Raw genomic sequence first — 14,158 nt, 5'->3', positions numbered from 1 at the left:
TTCCAATGAATATTCAGGACTGATTTCCTTTAGGATGGACTGGTTGGATCTCCTTGCAGTTCAAGAGACTCTCGAGTCTTCTTCTTCTCCAGCACCACAGTTCAAAAGCATCAATTCTTTGGTGCTCAGCTTTCTTTATGGTCCAACTCTCACATCCATACATGACTACTAGAAAAACCATAGCTTTGACTAGATGGGACTTTTGTCAGGTGACAAAGGAAAGAAAGACTTAATGATTCCCAATTCTGACATGGTCTACAAGCCAGTGCTAAATCCTAAGATATCCACTAGACTATGAGTACGCCCCCCATTAGTTCCTTCCTTTGTTCTCTAGGGGCCCCAGATAATCTAAGTGGATTAAATGAAGGGAACTCACCTTCTCCTCCCTCTAAAACCTCCAACTAGCTCCCTCGGCCTGTTATTATTCCTTTTCATTTTCCTGAATCCATTCCCAGAGCCACATCTTAGACAGATTAGGGCCCCGGCGAGTGCTCAGGTGACCATTGCAGTTCCTCCCTGATTGGGCTCTGGGATCCTCCCTCAGCAACTGACTGATCCCAGTAAAACCCCAGTGCAGATTCTTTCATACCCATCACCCTGAAGGTAGAGTGCAAACTATGGAGTGTTACACCTAAGGTCCTTGAGGAGTTGAACTATGCCTCCAGGCTCCTGTCATGACAAGTACCCCATGTGAGGAACTTCTTGCCCTGGGCAAACTGAACAAGCAGCAGCAGATCCCTGGACTTGGCATGCATGGACCTGCCTTTTATCAGCCTTCTACACAGAATGCCCCTCCCCTTTACCTCCTTGTCTTCATGGAGAAAATCAACATATCCTTGAAGACCTCACCCAAGTTCTCTACAACTATTACTGTTTCAAATTATATCTTGCTATGCTTGAGAGTAAGCAGCATTGTATTCATAATTGTTTTCTCCCTTCAGATTTCATTTTCTGGTATTCTCCCTGGCCTTCTTTTATTCTCTGGCCATGCCAAGTCTCCGGGCCTCCCTCTGGCTCTTCCCTTTACCTAGAGATCCCTTCCCTGTCCCCATTCATGTTCTTCACAGGACTGCCTCATTCATCATTCAAGTCTTAGCTCAAGTGTCATCTCTGCAGAAAGGCAGTCCCTACTGTCCAAGATCAAAGTAGGCTTCTCCAACATTCTTCTTATCATTCTTTTATCATCCTATTTGCATGTGTCACTGTTAGAAATGAACTTATCTTCATGTTTATTGATTCTCTCTCCAGATCTCCTACTCTTCGCTAGAACTTACTTCTCTGCCTAGGATATAGCAACCTTGTCTCTACATTCACTCATGTAGCCCTAGTGCCTACAACAGTGCCTGACACACAGTAGGTCTTAATAAATATTTTGAAATTAGCACATGTAAGGTTTACACCTGTAAAAATGGCATAAATATAATTATTTTATGAGTACAGATTTCCTGGTGAGTGGAAATAGAAAAGTAGGCATCCTAATTAACCTTGCCTTCTTCCCGCCTCTCTAGCAACTATACCCTGAGTCATTATTTGAATGTTTTTACCTTTTGTCTTTCATAACTCTCTTTGCATGTCCAGAATGCATTAAGGCAGAAGTTTTTCAAGATCTTTTACAGTGTAGACATGGGAGCCAAACCATCTAAGGTTATGTCTCAGTTCTGTCTGTGTATAATCCTGAGTAAGTAATTCAGTTTTTTTATGCCTTAGTTTTCACATCTATGAAATGATGCCTGCCTGGTGAGGTTGCTGGGATGATTACAAGAATTTATGCAAAACAGAGAGTGTATGGCCATAGTAAGTGCAATATACATGTTAATCATTAATATTAGTATTTTTCTATCATGTGGAGACAGGACACAATTTAAAAATCCAAATAAAAGTAATATCTGTGGGAGATTAATGTGATGGTGAAAGTGTGTGTGACAGAGAAATGAGAGCAGCAGAAATTTTTGCTTTCAGAAATTCAGAACAATATATTTTATAATGTTACATTCAGATGTTTGTGATACAAATACATATATAGGAAATCTTAAAGTTATTTAGAGTACTTCCATGAATTTGTGTTGAATGGTATAAATTTTATTTTAAAATAGTTTAACAAAATTCATCGTGATTACTATTTTAAAATGAAATCCATTATATCAAAATTGCAAGCATTTAAAAAATTATAAAGGTCATGATTCAAGTCAACAATTCTGTTTTTTTGAGATTTGATGGAGTAAACATGATTTCATTTGTCTATGAAAAATTTACTCTGTTCCCTTCTTGCTTTTTCAAGGCTTTCAAAAGTGATCATTCCTTTTGGCAGCTGCAACTTACTCTTTTCTGTTTCCAGTATGTTCTCAGCTTCACCTTAAATAAAGTACAGAAATGTACAAGGTGACAAAGGGGTAATCAGCATTTTGTGAGAAGACCTACTTGCTGTATTCCAGTGACATGCTGTAACACTGTATGGAGCCATGCCCCCAGATCTCACTGTTAAATATCTTACCTACTGTCCCCGGGAGAACTGACCTCCCAAAGGAAATACAATAATGAATACATAAGATACATCAGATACGTAAGATACATCAGATTCCAGAGACTTTATCTGGCAGAGGAAAGCATTTTTAAATATAGAAGAGAAACAATACCAAGTAACACTGCTTGTTCCTTGCAGGAAAGTCAGGATGATGAGTTTGAGTTGTGTCAGGAGGGGATTAGGGCAGAGAAATCACCTATTAGTTCTTCTTACTGCCCCTTCTTATAAGTGACATGAGGGAAAATAAAGTTTACCTAAATCTCTAATTTTTCAAGAAAGCTAATCTTTGACTTGAAACTACTTATAAATATCCCAAATAAATGCACACACGCATATATATATACACATTTTTATAAACAAGTCCTCTTTTAAATAATAGCTCGTAATATCTTGGGCCCAGTGACTTTTGCCAACTTTTATCCTTTTAAGACTAATTAGCAATATTTGAAAAAGTATATATTGTTGACATTCCACATACTTTCCTTGAGAATAAAGGCAATTGTTTTCTTTAAGTATTCCTCTTTTAACACACAATTAATTTATATTCCAAACCCAACAGGGCAGGCTATAATTTGTAAATTATCACAGCATTCCAACTATCAGCAAACATGTTTTTTACCCCCCCTCAGTCTTAAATAGTAAATAAAAATAATAATAAAATTGTATGTAATTTTGCAGGCTATTGATGACAGACTAGATGTTTCCATGTGAGAGTACCTTCCACATGACAGTTTCTTAGTATGTGTTAACAGAATGGCTGATAATAAATTCAATTAAACAGGAAGTGTGTATCTTGGAGTGATCACTAGTTAACAGGGCTATATGTTATAGTCTCTATATTTTTTTAAATGGTAAATTTCTTAGTGGGTTCTAAATTTTTTTTTAAACAAGAAATTTCCATTTCCACAACATAACTTGGAAGTTAAACTTTTATACTCTATAGATTCTAATGGACCTGTAATAAAGTATTTCCAAAATACATAAGCAAAATGTTCCTAGAAAATAAATTTGCCCTTCATTAGTAATATCGTCAAGTGAATGCTATATAACAGAGTTGAGATTTCTTAATACTACATATTAATTTGTATGCAGCACTGAGAATTCTAATGTGCATATAAACAATGAGACACAGTTGAGCTCAGACTAAAGAATTCTTAAGCAGATGAGTAACATGAAACTGAACAGGTTACTGAAATGAATTTTAACATAAGTAAATCAATTTGTACAGTTAGTTTTCAGCTTAAAATAGAATTGTACTCCAAAAGTTAATTTGTAGATCAGTGTTTTAAAACTCAGAATACATTTTCCACAGTGATAATATGCTATAAATTTCTAGGCAGCCCACAAGACACTGTTTAGCCCGCTATATACTGAGCTGTGATACCAATAACGTCTGACCCCAGAAGACATTTTAACCTAGTATCTTTGTGAAAAATGTACTTCTGTTTTCAAATGGGGATTTTTTTTTTAATTTATTTTTAATTGGAGGATAACTACTTTACAATTTTGTTTTGGGTTCTGCCATAGAGCAACATGAATCAGTCATTAGTGTACGTGTTCTCTCCCTCTTGAACCTCCCCTCTCAACCCTCCACCTCATCTCACCCCTCTAGGTTGACACAGAGTACCACATTTAGCTCCCTGTGTTATACAACAACTTCTCATTAGTTATCTCATTTACATATGGTAATGTATATGTTTCAGTGCTACTCTCAGTACATCCCACTCTCTTCTTCCCCTACCATGTCCAGAGTCTGTTCCCTATGTCTGTATCTCTATTCCTGCCCTGCAAATAGGTTCATTAGTATCATTTTTCTAGATTCCATATATATGCATTAATATATGACACTTGTTTTTCTTTCTGACTGACTTCAGTCTGTATAGCGGACTCTAGGTTCATCCACCTCACTAGAACTGCCTCAAATGTGTTCCTTTTTATGGCTGAGGAGTATTGCACTGTATATGTACCACAACTTCTTTATCCATTAATCTGTTGATGTATGTCTAGGTTGCTTCCATGTCCAGCTAATATAAATAGTGCTGCAATGAACATTGGGGTCCATGTGTCTTTTTCATTATGGTTTTCTCAGGGTTATATGCCCAGTGGTGGGATTGCTGGGTCATATTGTAGTTTTATTCCTAGTTTGGTTTTTTTTTTTTTTAAGGAATCTCCATACTGTTCTCCATACTGGTTGTATCAATTTACATTCCCACCAACAGAGCAAGAGGGTCCCCTTTTCTCCACACCCTTTCCAGCATTTATTGTTTGTAGATTTTTTGATGATGGCCATTCTGACTGGTGTGAGGTGATACTTCATTGTAGTTTTGATTTTCATTTCTCTAATAATGAGCATTGTTGAGCATCTTTTCATGAGTTTGTTGGCCATCTGTATGTCTCCTTTGGATAAATGTCTATTTAGGTTTTCCTACCAGTTTTTGTTTGGGTTGTTTGTCTTTCTGGTATTGAGCTGCATGAGCTGCTAATATATTTTGGAGATTAATCCTTTATCAGTTGTTTCTTTTGCAACTATTGTCTCTGTCAAATGGGAATTTTAAAGAACATATAATCCCTCTATCTCCCTAAGTCTGTAAATGAAATGTTTTACTCCCTACTTCCAATACCTACAGAGGAATCTGTACCTTCTCCTTTCCCATACCATATCAGTCCCTACAGAGCCTCAGGGATAGTCATGAGCCTATGGCTCAGGAGAGAACAGGATGTCCAAAATGAAGGCTTGGGAAACTCTGTTTCCAGTATGCTCTGGGCTGAAGGCATCAGGAGTAGGGAAATAGTTATCATCATGAGCGGTATGTGGTGGTGGGAATCAAAGATATGGATATCCTGGGGTCTTTCTGGGTCAGGAATGGCATCTGTGTCAGCAGTGCTATTTTCTAGGGCAGTGAGAGCCAGAGTTCAGTGTGAAAGCAGCACGGTACTGGTGAATATTTAACAACAAGCTTCCCAAAACAACAAAAAATATGTATAAGCTTATTATGTACTTTGCTTATTATAAATTTTGCTTATATGAAATATGTGTAGCACATAATTTATAAATAATAACACATACAATACTCTTTATCATGAATTCCATATAGCAAATTGATCCTTAAAGAATGTTTTTATTGATTTTTGCTGAACTCTTTTACCCATAGCTCACCTATAACAGTTGATGAGAGAGTATAATTCAACATGAATGATGGTTGCTGTTTTTATTTATGTTAATAAGTAGGACAAAACTGAAACAAGGACAAATGTTGGAACTTACTTGTTTGAGAATGCTGTGAACTTTGTTGAATCAGATAATAGTTTTAAAATATTAGAACACTTCCTAAATTTTTTAATGTTATTCACAATATGATGGCTTTTTACAGTACACTTTTAAGACTAATATACATTATTAACATTTTCTTCATCATTTTATTTTAAGTCTAGACCATGGGTTGGCAAACTTTCTTAAAAGGCCAGATAGGAAACATTTTAGGCTTGTGGGCACTTTGATATCTGTTTCAGTGAGTCATCTCTGACATGGAAATGGAAAAGTAGGAATGAATGGGCACGTCTGTGTTCCAATAAAACTTTATTTTCAAAAATAGGTGTCCAGCCTGTAGACCACAGTTTATCAACCCCTGATCTAAACAATCAACAAAATAGGAAGTCAAGCCTTAATTTGGGATTTGCAGATTTCCATGGTGTAAATACTCCCACCATGACCAACTTTAAACTGACATGCCAGTGGGATGTCATGGAAGTCAGAGTTGCATCTGTATTTTATTGTGTCTATATATTGTATCTGCATTTCCACCATATGGATACAGTAGATATATATAACTTGAAGATATATATAACTTAAGAGTATAGATAATAGTAAAATTAGAGACTGATAAGCTCTGAGTATGTATTAATGTTCCTTATATAATTCAAACTATTTATTTTCTGTAATTTATTGAATTGTAAGTTTATATACTTTAATTTTTTTAAATTTCAGTACAGTTGATTTACAATGTTGTGTTAGTTTATATCATTTAATTTTTAATAATGACTATATTTAACAAACAGCTTACAAAATTCCTAAACACTTGACAGTTGGCTCTTGTGAGCTGTTTGAGGTGACTTCAGCATATTGCTGTGTAAGAGGGGGTGGAAATACTGGTCAATGGTAGCTCAGGGAGAGTTGGGAGGACTGGATCCTTGAACTGAAAAATGAATCAGAAATTGAGACTCTGGTTTATCAAAGACTTACCTTTCATTCTGTGTATAAGAGTTCCATAGCCCATGTCATACTGATAGGCAAGGACAAAGCCTAATGGAACCATAGGAAAGATGAGGACGGGCTTCTTCCCTTTAATTGCTCTGATTCAAGAACAAAAAAGAATTAATATAAAAGAAAAACCTGCAAATACATATCTCTGTACTCAATGAAAAAAAAAAAGTTACCCGCTTTTTGGAAGAATATCCTACATTTCAGAAGGTACGTAATTCTCCATGGAGATAGGATTTCCTTATTCATAATTCCTCAGATTCTGCAGTTCTCTGGTAGGGTGTATGGGCCTATGATTTGTTCACCTTTATTTGATGTGGAGGCTCAGATTATTCATTTTAAAAATATGTAAGTATTGATATTTATCCCTTAGGAATTGTGGAGATGAACTGTAGAGACCTTCTAGCTTTGTGTAAAGTCAATCCTCTCCCTTACTAATATTGTAAAATGGAGAAAGGTACAGGAGAAATCTAAGAAACTAAAGGCAGAATTAACTATTACTATCCTTGTTCTACAGAGTTACCCCCAAGCACTAAGCTATAAGAGTTATTTTGTTGACATATATGTGTACTATTTAGGTCAAAGTCCTATTTGGCCAACTTAATAATATGATCATGGCAAAGACAAAAAGAAATGGAAGAAAATTTTAAAATAAATAGCAAACATACCCAGCTGTTAAAGAGACGGCTGTAATGCCAAAAAAAGTTCCAAAATATTTGAGGAATTCCCGAGACCAAGCAATCTGCATAGCCATTTGTCTTTCTCTCATTTCATTCTGCATTATTAGCTGCCTTTCCAGCTGAACAAAAGAAAAGACAAAAGTATGGTTACACATATTTGAATCTGAGCACAGAGTTAGCAATCTGCTTTTCCAGTGCACTTTCTTCCTTAAAATTTATATTATTTATATATTATATAATTTATAATTATAAATAATTCTATAATAACATATTCCATTTTTGTATTTATCAAAGAGGGAAGAAAAAAAACGGTTTGACATTATTTATATCAATTCAGTTCAGTCGCTCAGTTGTGTCCAACACTTTGCAACCCCACGGACAGCAGCTCGCCAGACTTCCCTGTCCATCACCAACTCCCGGAGCTTACTCAAACTCATGACCATCAAGTCGGCAATGCCGTCCAGCCATCTCATCCTCTGTCGTCCCCTTCTCCTCCTGCCCCCAATCCCTCCCAGCATCAGGGTCTTTTCCAATGAGTCAACTCTTTGCATCAGGTGGCCAAAGTACTGGAGTTTCAGCATCAGTCCTTCCAATGAACATCCAGGACTGATCTCCTTTAGGATGGACTGGTTGGATCTCCTTGCAGTCCAAGGGGCTCTCAAGAGTCTTCTCCAACACCGCAGTTCAAAAGCATCAATTCTTCGGTGCTCAGCTTTTTTTATAGTTCAACTCTCACATCCATACATGACTACTGGAAAAACCATAGCTTTGACTAGATGGACCTTTGTTGGCAAAGTAATGTCTCTGCTTTTTAATATGCTGTCTAGGTTGGTCATAGCTTTTCTTTCAAGGAGCAAGAGTCTTTTGATTTCATGGCTGCAGTCACCATCTGCAGTGATTTTGGAGCCCAAGAAAATAAAATTTCTCACTGTTTTCAATGTTTTGTCATCTATTTGCCATGAAGTGATGGGGCCAGATGCCATGATCTTGGTTTTCTGAATGTTAAGTTTTAAGCCAACTTTTTCACTCTCCTCTATCACTTTCACCAAGAGGCTCTTTAGTTGTTTGCTTTCTGCCATGTGTGGTGTCATCTGCATATCTGAGGTTGATGATATTTCTCCCAGCAATCTTGATTCCAGCTTGTGCTTCATCCAGCCCAGCATGTCACATGATGTACTCTGCATATAAGTTAAATAAGTAGGGTGACAATATACAGCCTTGACGTACTCCTTTCCCAATTTGGAACCAGTCTGTTGTTCTGTGTCTGGTTCTAACTGTTGCTTCTTGACCTGCATACAGATTTCTCAGGAGGCAGGTAAGGTGGTCTGGTATTCAGATAACCATGATTACTTATATATTCCTTATCATAAATAATTACTTTTAAGCTTTATATTCCATACATTTTCTATTTACTTACTAAAACACACCATGAAAATTTTCCTTGCAGTGTCAGGAAGTGAGGAAGATAACTGCTTTTTTCTCTTTAAATTTTTCCAATTTCTCTTCAAGCATTCCTATCCTTAATACTTACATCACCCTCCTTGAGTATTAGACCTTATTTACCACAGAAAATTTTTTGTTAAAAGGGTGTGTTGAGCTGATCTGTTTTACTTTAAAACAATGCTCAAATGTTAGCTTATCAGTTTTGCAAAGTATTTTGGGAGCTCAGCTTAGATGGCTGTTAATCTGGAGATTCTCTCATTAAGAAAAAAAATACATTTTACAGCAGCTAAAATCAGAATCCAGTTAACATTGGAAGGTTAATCTAGTGTATAAAAATTGTTAATGGGAAGAATTCATGGTGTAATCATTTCCAATTCTAATTGAAATTTTAGACAAGCATTTAAATTAGAAATAGATTCTTTAAACTTGATTTTAAAATGAAAACAAAAGCAGATTGTAGGAAGAATTCATTATTTAGTTATCCATTTCTGGGAAATATCCCATGGGATATTTCAAATATCCCAAATATCCCATTTCTGGGAAAAGATACCTCTGATATTTGTGTACACATGCAATTTAAAAATAAAATATTTCACTATTACAAGAAAATAATGGTTAATTCATGAAATTGAAAAAGATATTATTTTTGCATGTTTTCCTGTTCTAATTTGTATGGATCTAAGAGTTCTACAGAAAAATAAGCCTGACCCAGTTATGACCAATAAATCTTAGATTTGCTGCTTTTGAACTGTGGTGTTGGAGAAGACTCTTGAGAGTCCCTTGGACTGCAAGGAGATCCAACAGGTCCATCCTAGAGGAGATCAGTCCTGGATGTTCATTGGAAGGACTGATGCTGAAGCTGAAACTCCAGTACTTTGGCCACCTGATGTGAAGAGTTGACTCATTGGAAAAGACCCTCATGGTGGGAGGGATTGGGGGCAGGAGGAGAAGGGGATAACAGATGGCTGGATGGCATCACCAACTTGATGGACATGAGTTTGAGTAGACCCTGGGAGTTGGTGATGGACAGGGAGGCCTGGCGTGCTGCGATTCATGGGGTCACAAAGAGTTGGACATGACTGAGCGACTGAACTGAATCCCTCTAGTGAGCAGTCGTTTCTTTTCAAAGACAATGCTAAATAAAAACCTAAACTGAATAGCTACAGATAGGGAGAGAAAGGTCAAAGTGAGAAACAAACCTAAGTGTAACTAGAGTTTAATGTTATAAGATTTTTTTGTGCTATAAGCATTTTCACACAGGCTTTTTCTAAACATAAATTTTTTTAGTTATTTCTTTAAAAAATTTTATAGTTGATTTACAGTGTTGTATTAGTTTCAGATGTACAGCAAAATGATTCAAAGTGATTCAGTTATATATATATATATATACACACACACATTCTTTATCAGATTCTTTTCCCATTTAGATTATTACAGACTATTAAGTTTCCTCTACTATAGAATAGGTCCTTGTTGATTATCTGTTTTATATATAGTAGTGTATGTAGGGTAATCTTAAACTCCTAATTTATTCCTCTCCCCTACTTTCCCCTGTGGTAACCATATGTTTATTTTCTTAGTCTTCTGTTTCTGTTTTGTAAATGAAGTTGTCTCGTTTTTTTTTTTTTAGATCCCACATATAATTGACATCATGATATTTGTTTTTCTCTGTGTGACTTACTTCTCTATGTCCATCCATGTTGCTGTGAATGGCATTATTTCATTCTTTAGTGTGGATAAGTAATATTCCATTATATATAGTACCACATCTTTATCCATTCCTCTATCACTGGATATTTAGGTTGCTTCCATGTCTTGGCTTTTGTTAACAAATAGTGCTGCAATGTACATTAGGATGAATGTATCTTTTTGAATTATGGTTTTCTCTGGATAGTTATATGCCCATGAGTGGGATTCCTGGATCATATGATAGTTCTATTTTTAGTTTTTTAAGGAACTTTCATATTATTCCCATAGTGGCTATACCAATTTACAGTGCTACCACCAATGTAGGAGGGTTCTCTTTTTTCTACACCCTCCCCAGCATTTATTTCTTGTAGACTTTTTGATGATGGTCATTCTGACTGGTGTGAGGTGATATATCTCACAAATGTTGTTTTGATTTGCATTTTTGTCTATCTGTATGTTTTCTTTGGAGAAACGTCTGTTTAGCTCTTCTATCCATTTTTTGATTAGGTTGTTTGCTTTTTTATATTAAGGTACATGAGCTATTTGTATATTTTAGAGATTAATCCCTGTCGGTCACATCGTTTGCAAGTGGGTTGTCTTTTCATTTTGTTTATGGTTTCCTTTGCTGTGCAGAAGTTTTTAGGTTTACTTAGGTCCCATTGTTTATTTTTGTTTTTAATATTCATTGCTGTAGGAGGTGGATCAAGTCAAAAAAGATATTGCTGTAATTTATGTCAAAGAATGTTCTGGCTACATTTTCCTTTAAGAGTTTTATAGTATCGGTCTTACATTTTGAGTTTATTTTTGTGTATGGTGTTAGAGAATGTTCTAATTTCATTCTTTTATATGTAGCTGTCCAGTTTTCCAAGCACTACTTATTGAAGATTCTGTCTTTTCTCCATTGTATATTCTTGTCTCCTGTGTTGTACATTAATTGACCATAGGTGTGCCAGTTCATTTATGGACTTTCTCTCCTGTTCTATTGATCCATATTTATGAGACACATATTAATTAAATTGAAAAAAATTATAAACAAAGAGAAAATATTAAAATCCAAAAGAGAAAAACAACAAATAACATACAAGGGAACCCCCATGAGATTACCAGATGATTTTTCAGCAGAAACTCTGCAGGCCAGCACGAAGTAACATGAAATATTTAAGGTGAAGAAAGGGAAAAACCTACAACCAAGGATACTCTACCCAGAATATTCTACCCAGCAAGGCTTTCATTCAGATTCAACAGAGAAATCAAAAGGTTTATAGACAAAGCAAAGAAAATTCAGCACTACCAAGCCAGCATTTACAGTAAATGCTAAAAGAACTTCTCTAGAGGAAAACCATAAACAAAATGAAAAGACAACCCACTGAATGGGAGAAAATATTTGCAAACGATGTGACTGACAGGGATTAATCTCTAAAATATACAAATAGCTCATGTACCTTAATATCAAAAAGCAAACAACCTAATCAAAAGCAACTAAAAACAAGAAACTTATGAATGGGAGAGCTCACCAGTAAAGATAAACCTGGGGCTTCCCCGGTGGCACCAGTGGTAAAGAATCCACCTGCCAATTCAGGAGACACAAGAGAAGTGGGTTAAACCCCTGGGTCGGGAAGATGCCCTGGAGTAGGAAATGGCACTCCATTCGAGTATTCTTGCCTGGAAAATACTATGGGCAAAGGAGCCTGGAGGGCTACAGTCCATGGGGTCACAAAGAGTAGGACATGACCAGTCAACTGAGTACATACACAGAGATAAACATAAAGTAAAAGCAGGAAATAATCCACACACAAATATGATACCAAAATGAAAAATTGTGAGAAGAAGAGAGTCCAAATGCAGGATATTGGAAATGCATTTGGGATTAAAAGACCAACAACTTAAAACAATCACACACTGAAAGTGAGAGAATGGAAAGAGGTATTCCATGCAAATGGAAATCAAAAGAAAGCTGCAGTAGTAATACTATATCAGACAAAACAGACTTTACAGGCTGTTACAAGAGACAAAGAAGGACACTACATAATGATCAAGGGATCAATCCAAGAAGACAACAATTGTAAATATATATGTATCCAACATTGGAGCACCTCAGTGTATAAGACGAATGATAACAACCATAAGATTTTCTTTTATAATCCTTCTGAATATTTTATTTTCACAAGAGGCACATTTTTTATTATGTACCGTTAATTCATACTCACTGTCTTGTGATAAAAACTAAAGTCTAATTTGATAGTACTGATTAGCAAGCAAGGATAGGAAATATTAAAAACAATAGTGGTTCAGTATTGGTCATGGGTCTGGGGGCAGAGGAGTCACAGGAAAGACAGAATGGTAGAAAGGGAAAGGCATAAACTGTCACGAATGACACTGGCATCACTGACTCTCAGTCTATAGGAGGACAGTTAGCACTCCTTGTCTTAAATAGAAAATGAATTCCAAGTGAATCAAAGCCCCAAACGTACCAAATGAAGTGATAAATGTATTATAAGGAAAATTTGGAGACTGCTTGTGTATCCTTAGGAAGTCAAAGACCTTTCCAAGGAAAACAAGAAACATGAAGGAAAAAATTAACAGATTTTATACATGAAAAACAAAAAATTCACTACCTCACTCCTATTAGGATGGCTACTATGAAGAACAACAACAACAACAGAAAACAAGCATTGGCATGGGGCAAAGATGTGGAAAAACTGGAACCTTTGTACATTGCTGATGGGAATGTAAAATGGTGCAGCTGCCACAGAAAATGGTATGGCAATTCATTAAAAAAATTAAACACAGAATTATCATTTTATCCAGCAATTCCACTTCTGGGTGTATACTCAAAAGCAATGGAAGCAGGGACTTGAATAAACACTTACACACCCAAGTTCACTGCAGTATTATTCACAATAACCAAAAAGTGGGAGTAACCCAAAAGGCCACCAACAGATGAATGAATAAACAAAACAAGACATATACATGAAATATTATTTAACCTTAAAAAGGAGAAAATTCTAAACCATGCTCCAACATGTAAGAAACTCAAGGACATTGTGCCAGTTGAAATGAGCCAGACACAAAATAGCAAATATTATATAATTTCAGTAATATGAGGTACCCCGAGGAGTCAAATTCATAGAGATGGAAAGTAGAATGATGATTGCCAGGGGTTGGGGAGAGAGGAAGTGGAGAGATAGTGTTTGATGAGTACAGAATTTCAGTTGGGAAGATGGAAAAAGAAGGATGGTGATGATGGTTGCACGAAGGAGCATGAAGAAAGGGTTAAGAATGTGTGTGAGTCCTGCAATCAGACTGCCTGCAAGTGAGTACTAATGCCTCACTTATAACACTGTGTCCTTGGGCAAATCACTTAATTTCTCGGTAGCTCAGTTTCTTCATGTATAAAATATAGAAAATAATAGTAACTACCTCATTGGGTTGTCATGAGGACTACATTTTTAATGAGAATAGCATGTAGAAATAATACAGCCCCATGGCTGAATTCAGAAACATCTATTAAAATTTAGACTTCCCAGGTAGCTCAGTGGTAAAGAATCCAGTTGCCAAACAGCAGAC

General features: G+C 36.1%; 1 protein-coding gene across 1 annotated transcript in view; it reads right to left on the bottom strand.

The window, feature by feature from the left end:
• Positions 1-2,225: 2,225 nt before the first annotated feature.
• The window catches only part of PLGRKT (plasminogen receptor with a C-terminal lysine), a 40,934-nt gene continuing 29,001 nt past the window's right edge, over positions 2,226-14,158 (bottom strand). The window contains exons 4-6 of the mRNA XM_061132432.1: positions 7,448-7,578; positions 6,762-6,871; positions 2,226-2,352 (exon numbers count right to left, since the gene is read on the bottom strand). Coding sequence (XP_060988415.1) covers positions 2,231-2,352; positions 6,762-6,871; positions 7,448-7,578 — 363 coding nt within the window. The 3' untranslated portion in view covers positions 2,226-2,230. The remainder of the gene's footprint in view (positions 2,353-6,761; positions 6,872-7,447; positions 7,579-14,158) is intronic.

This window comes from Dama dama, chromosome 29 (assembly GCF_033118175.1).
Source record: "Dama dama isolate Ldn47 chromosome 29, ASM3311817v1, whole genome shotgun sequence".
Classification (NCBI taxonomy): domain Eukaryota; kingdom Metazoa; phylum Chordata; class Mammalia; order Artiodactyla; family Cervidae; genus Dama; species Dama dama.
Note: the sequence above shows the minus strand (reverse complement) of the source record. Positions and strands in the feature narration are given on the sequence as shown.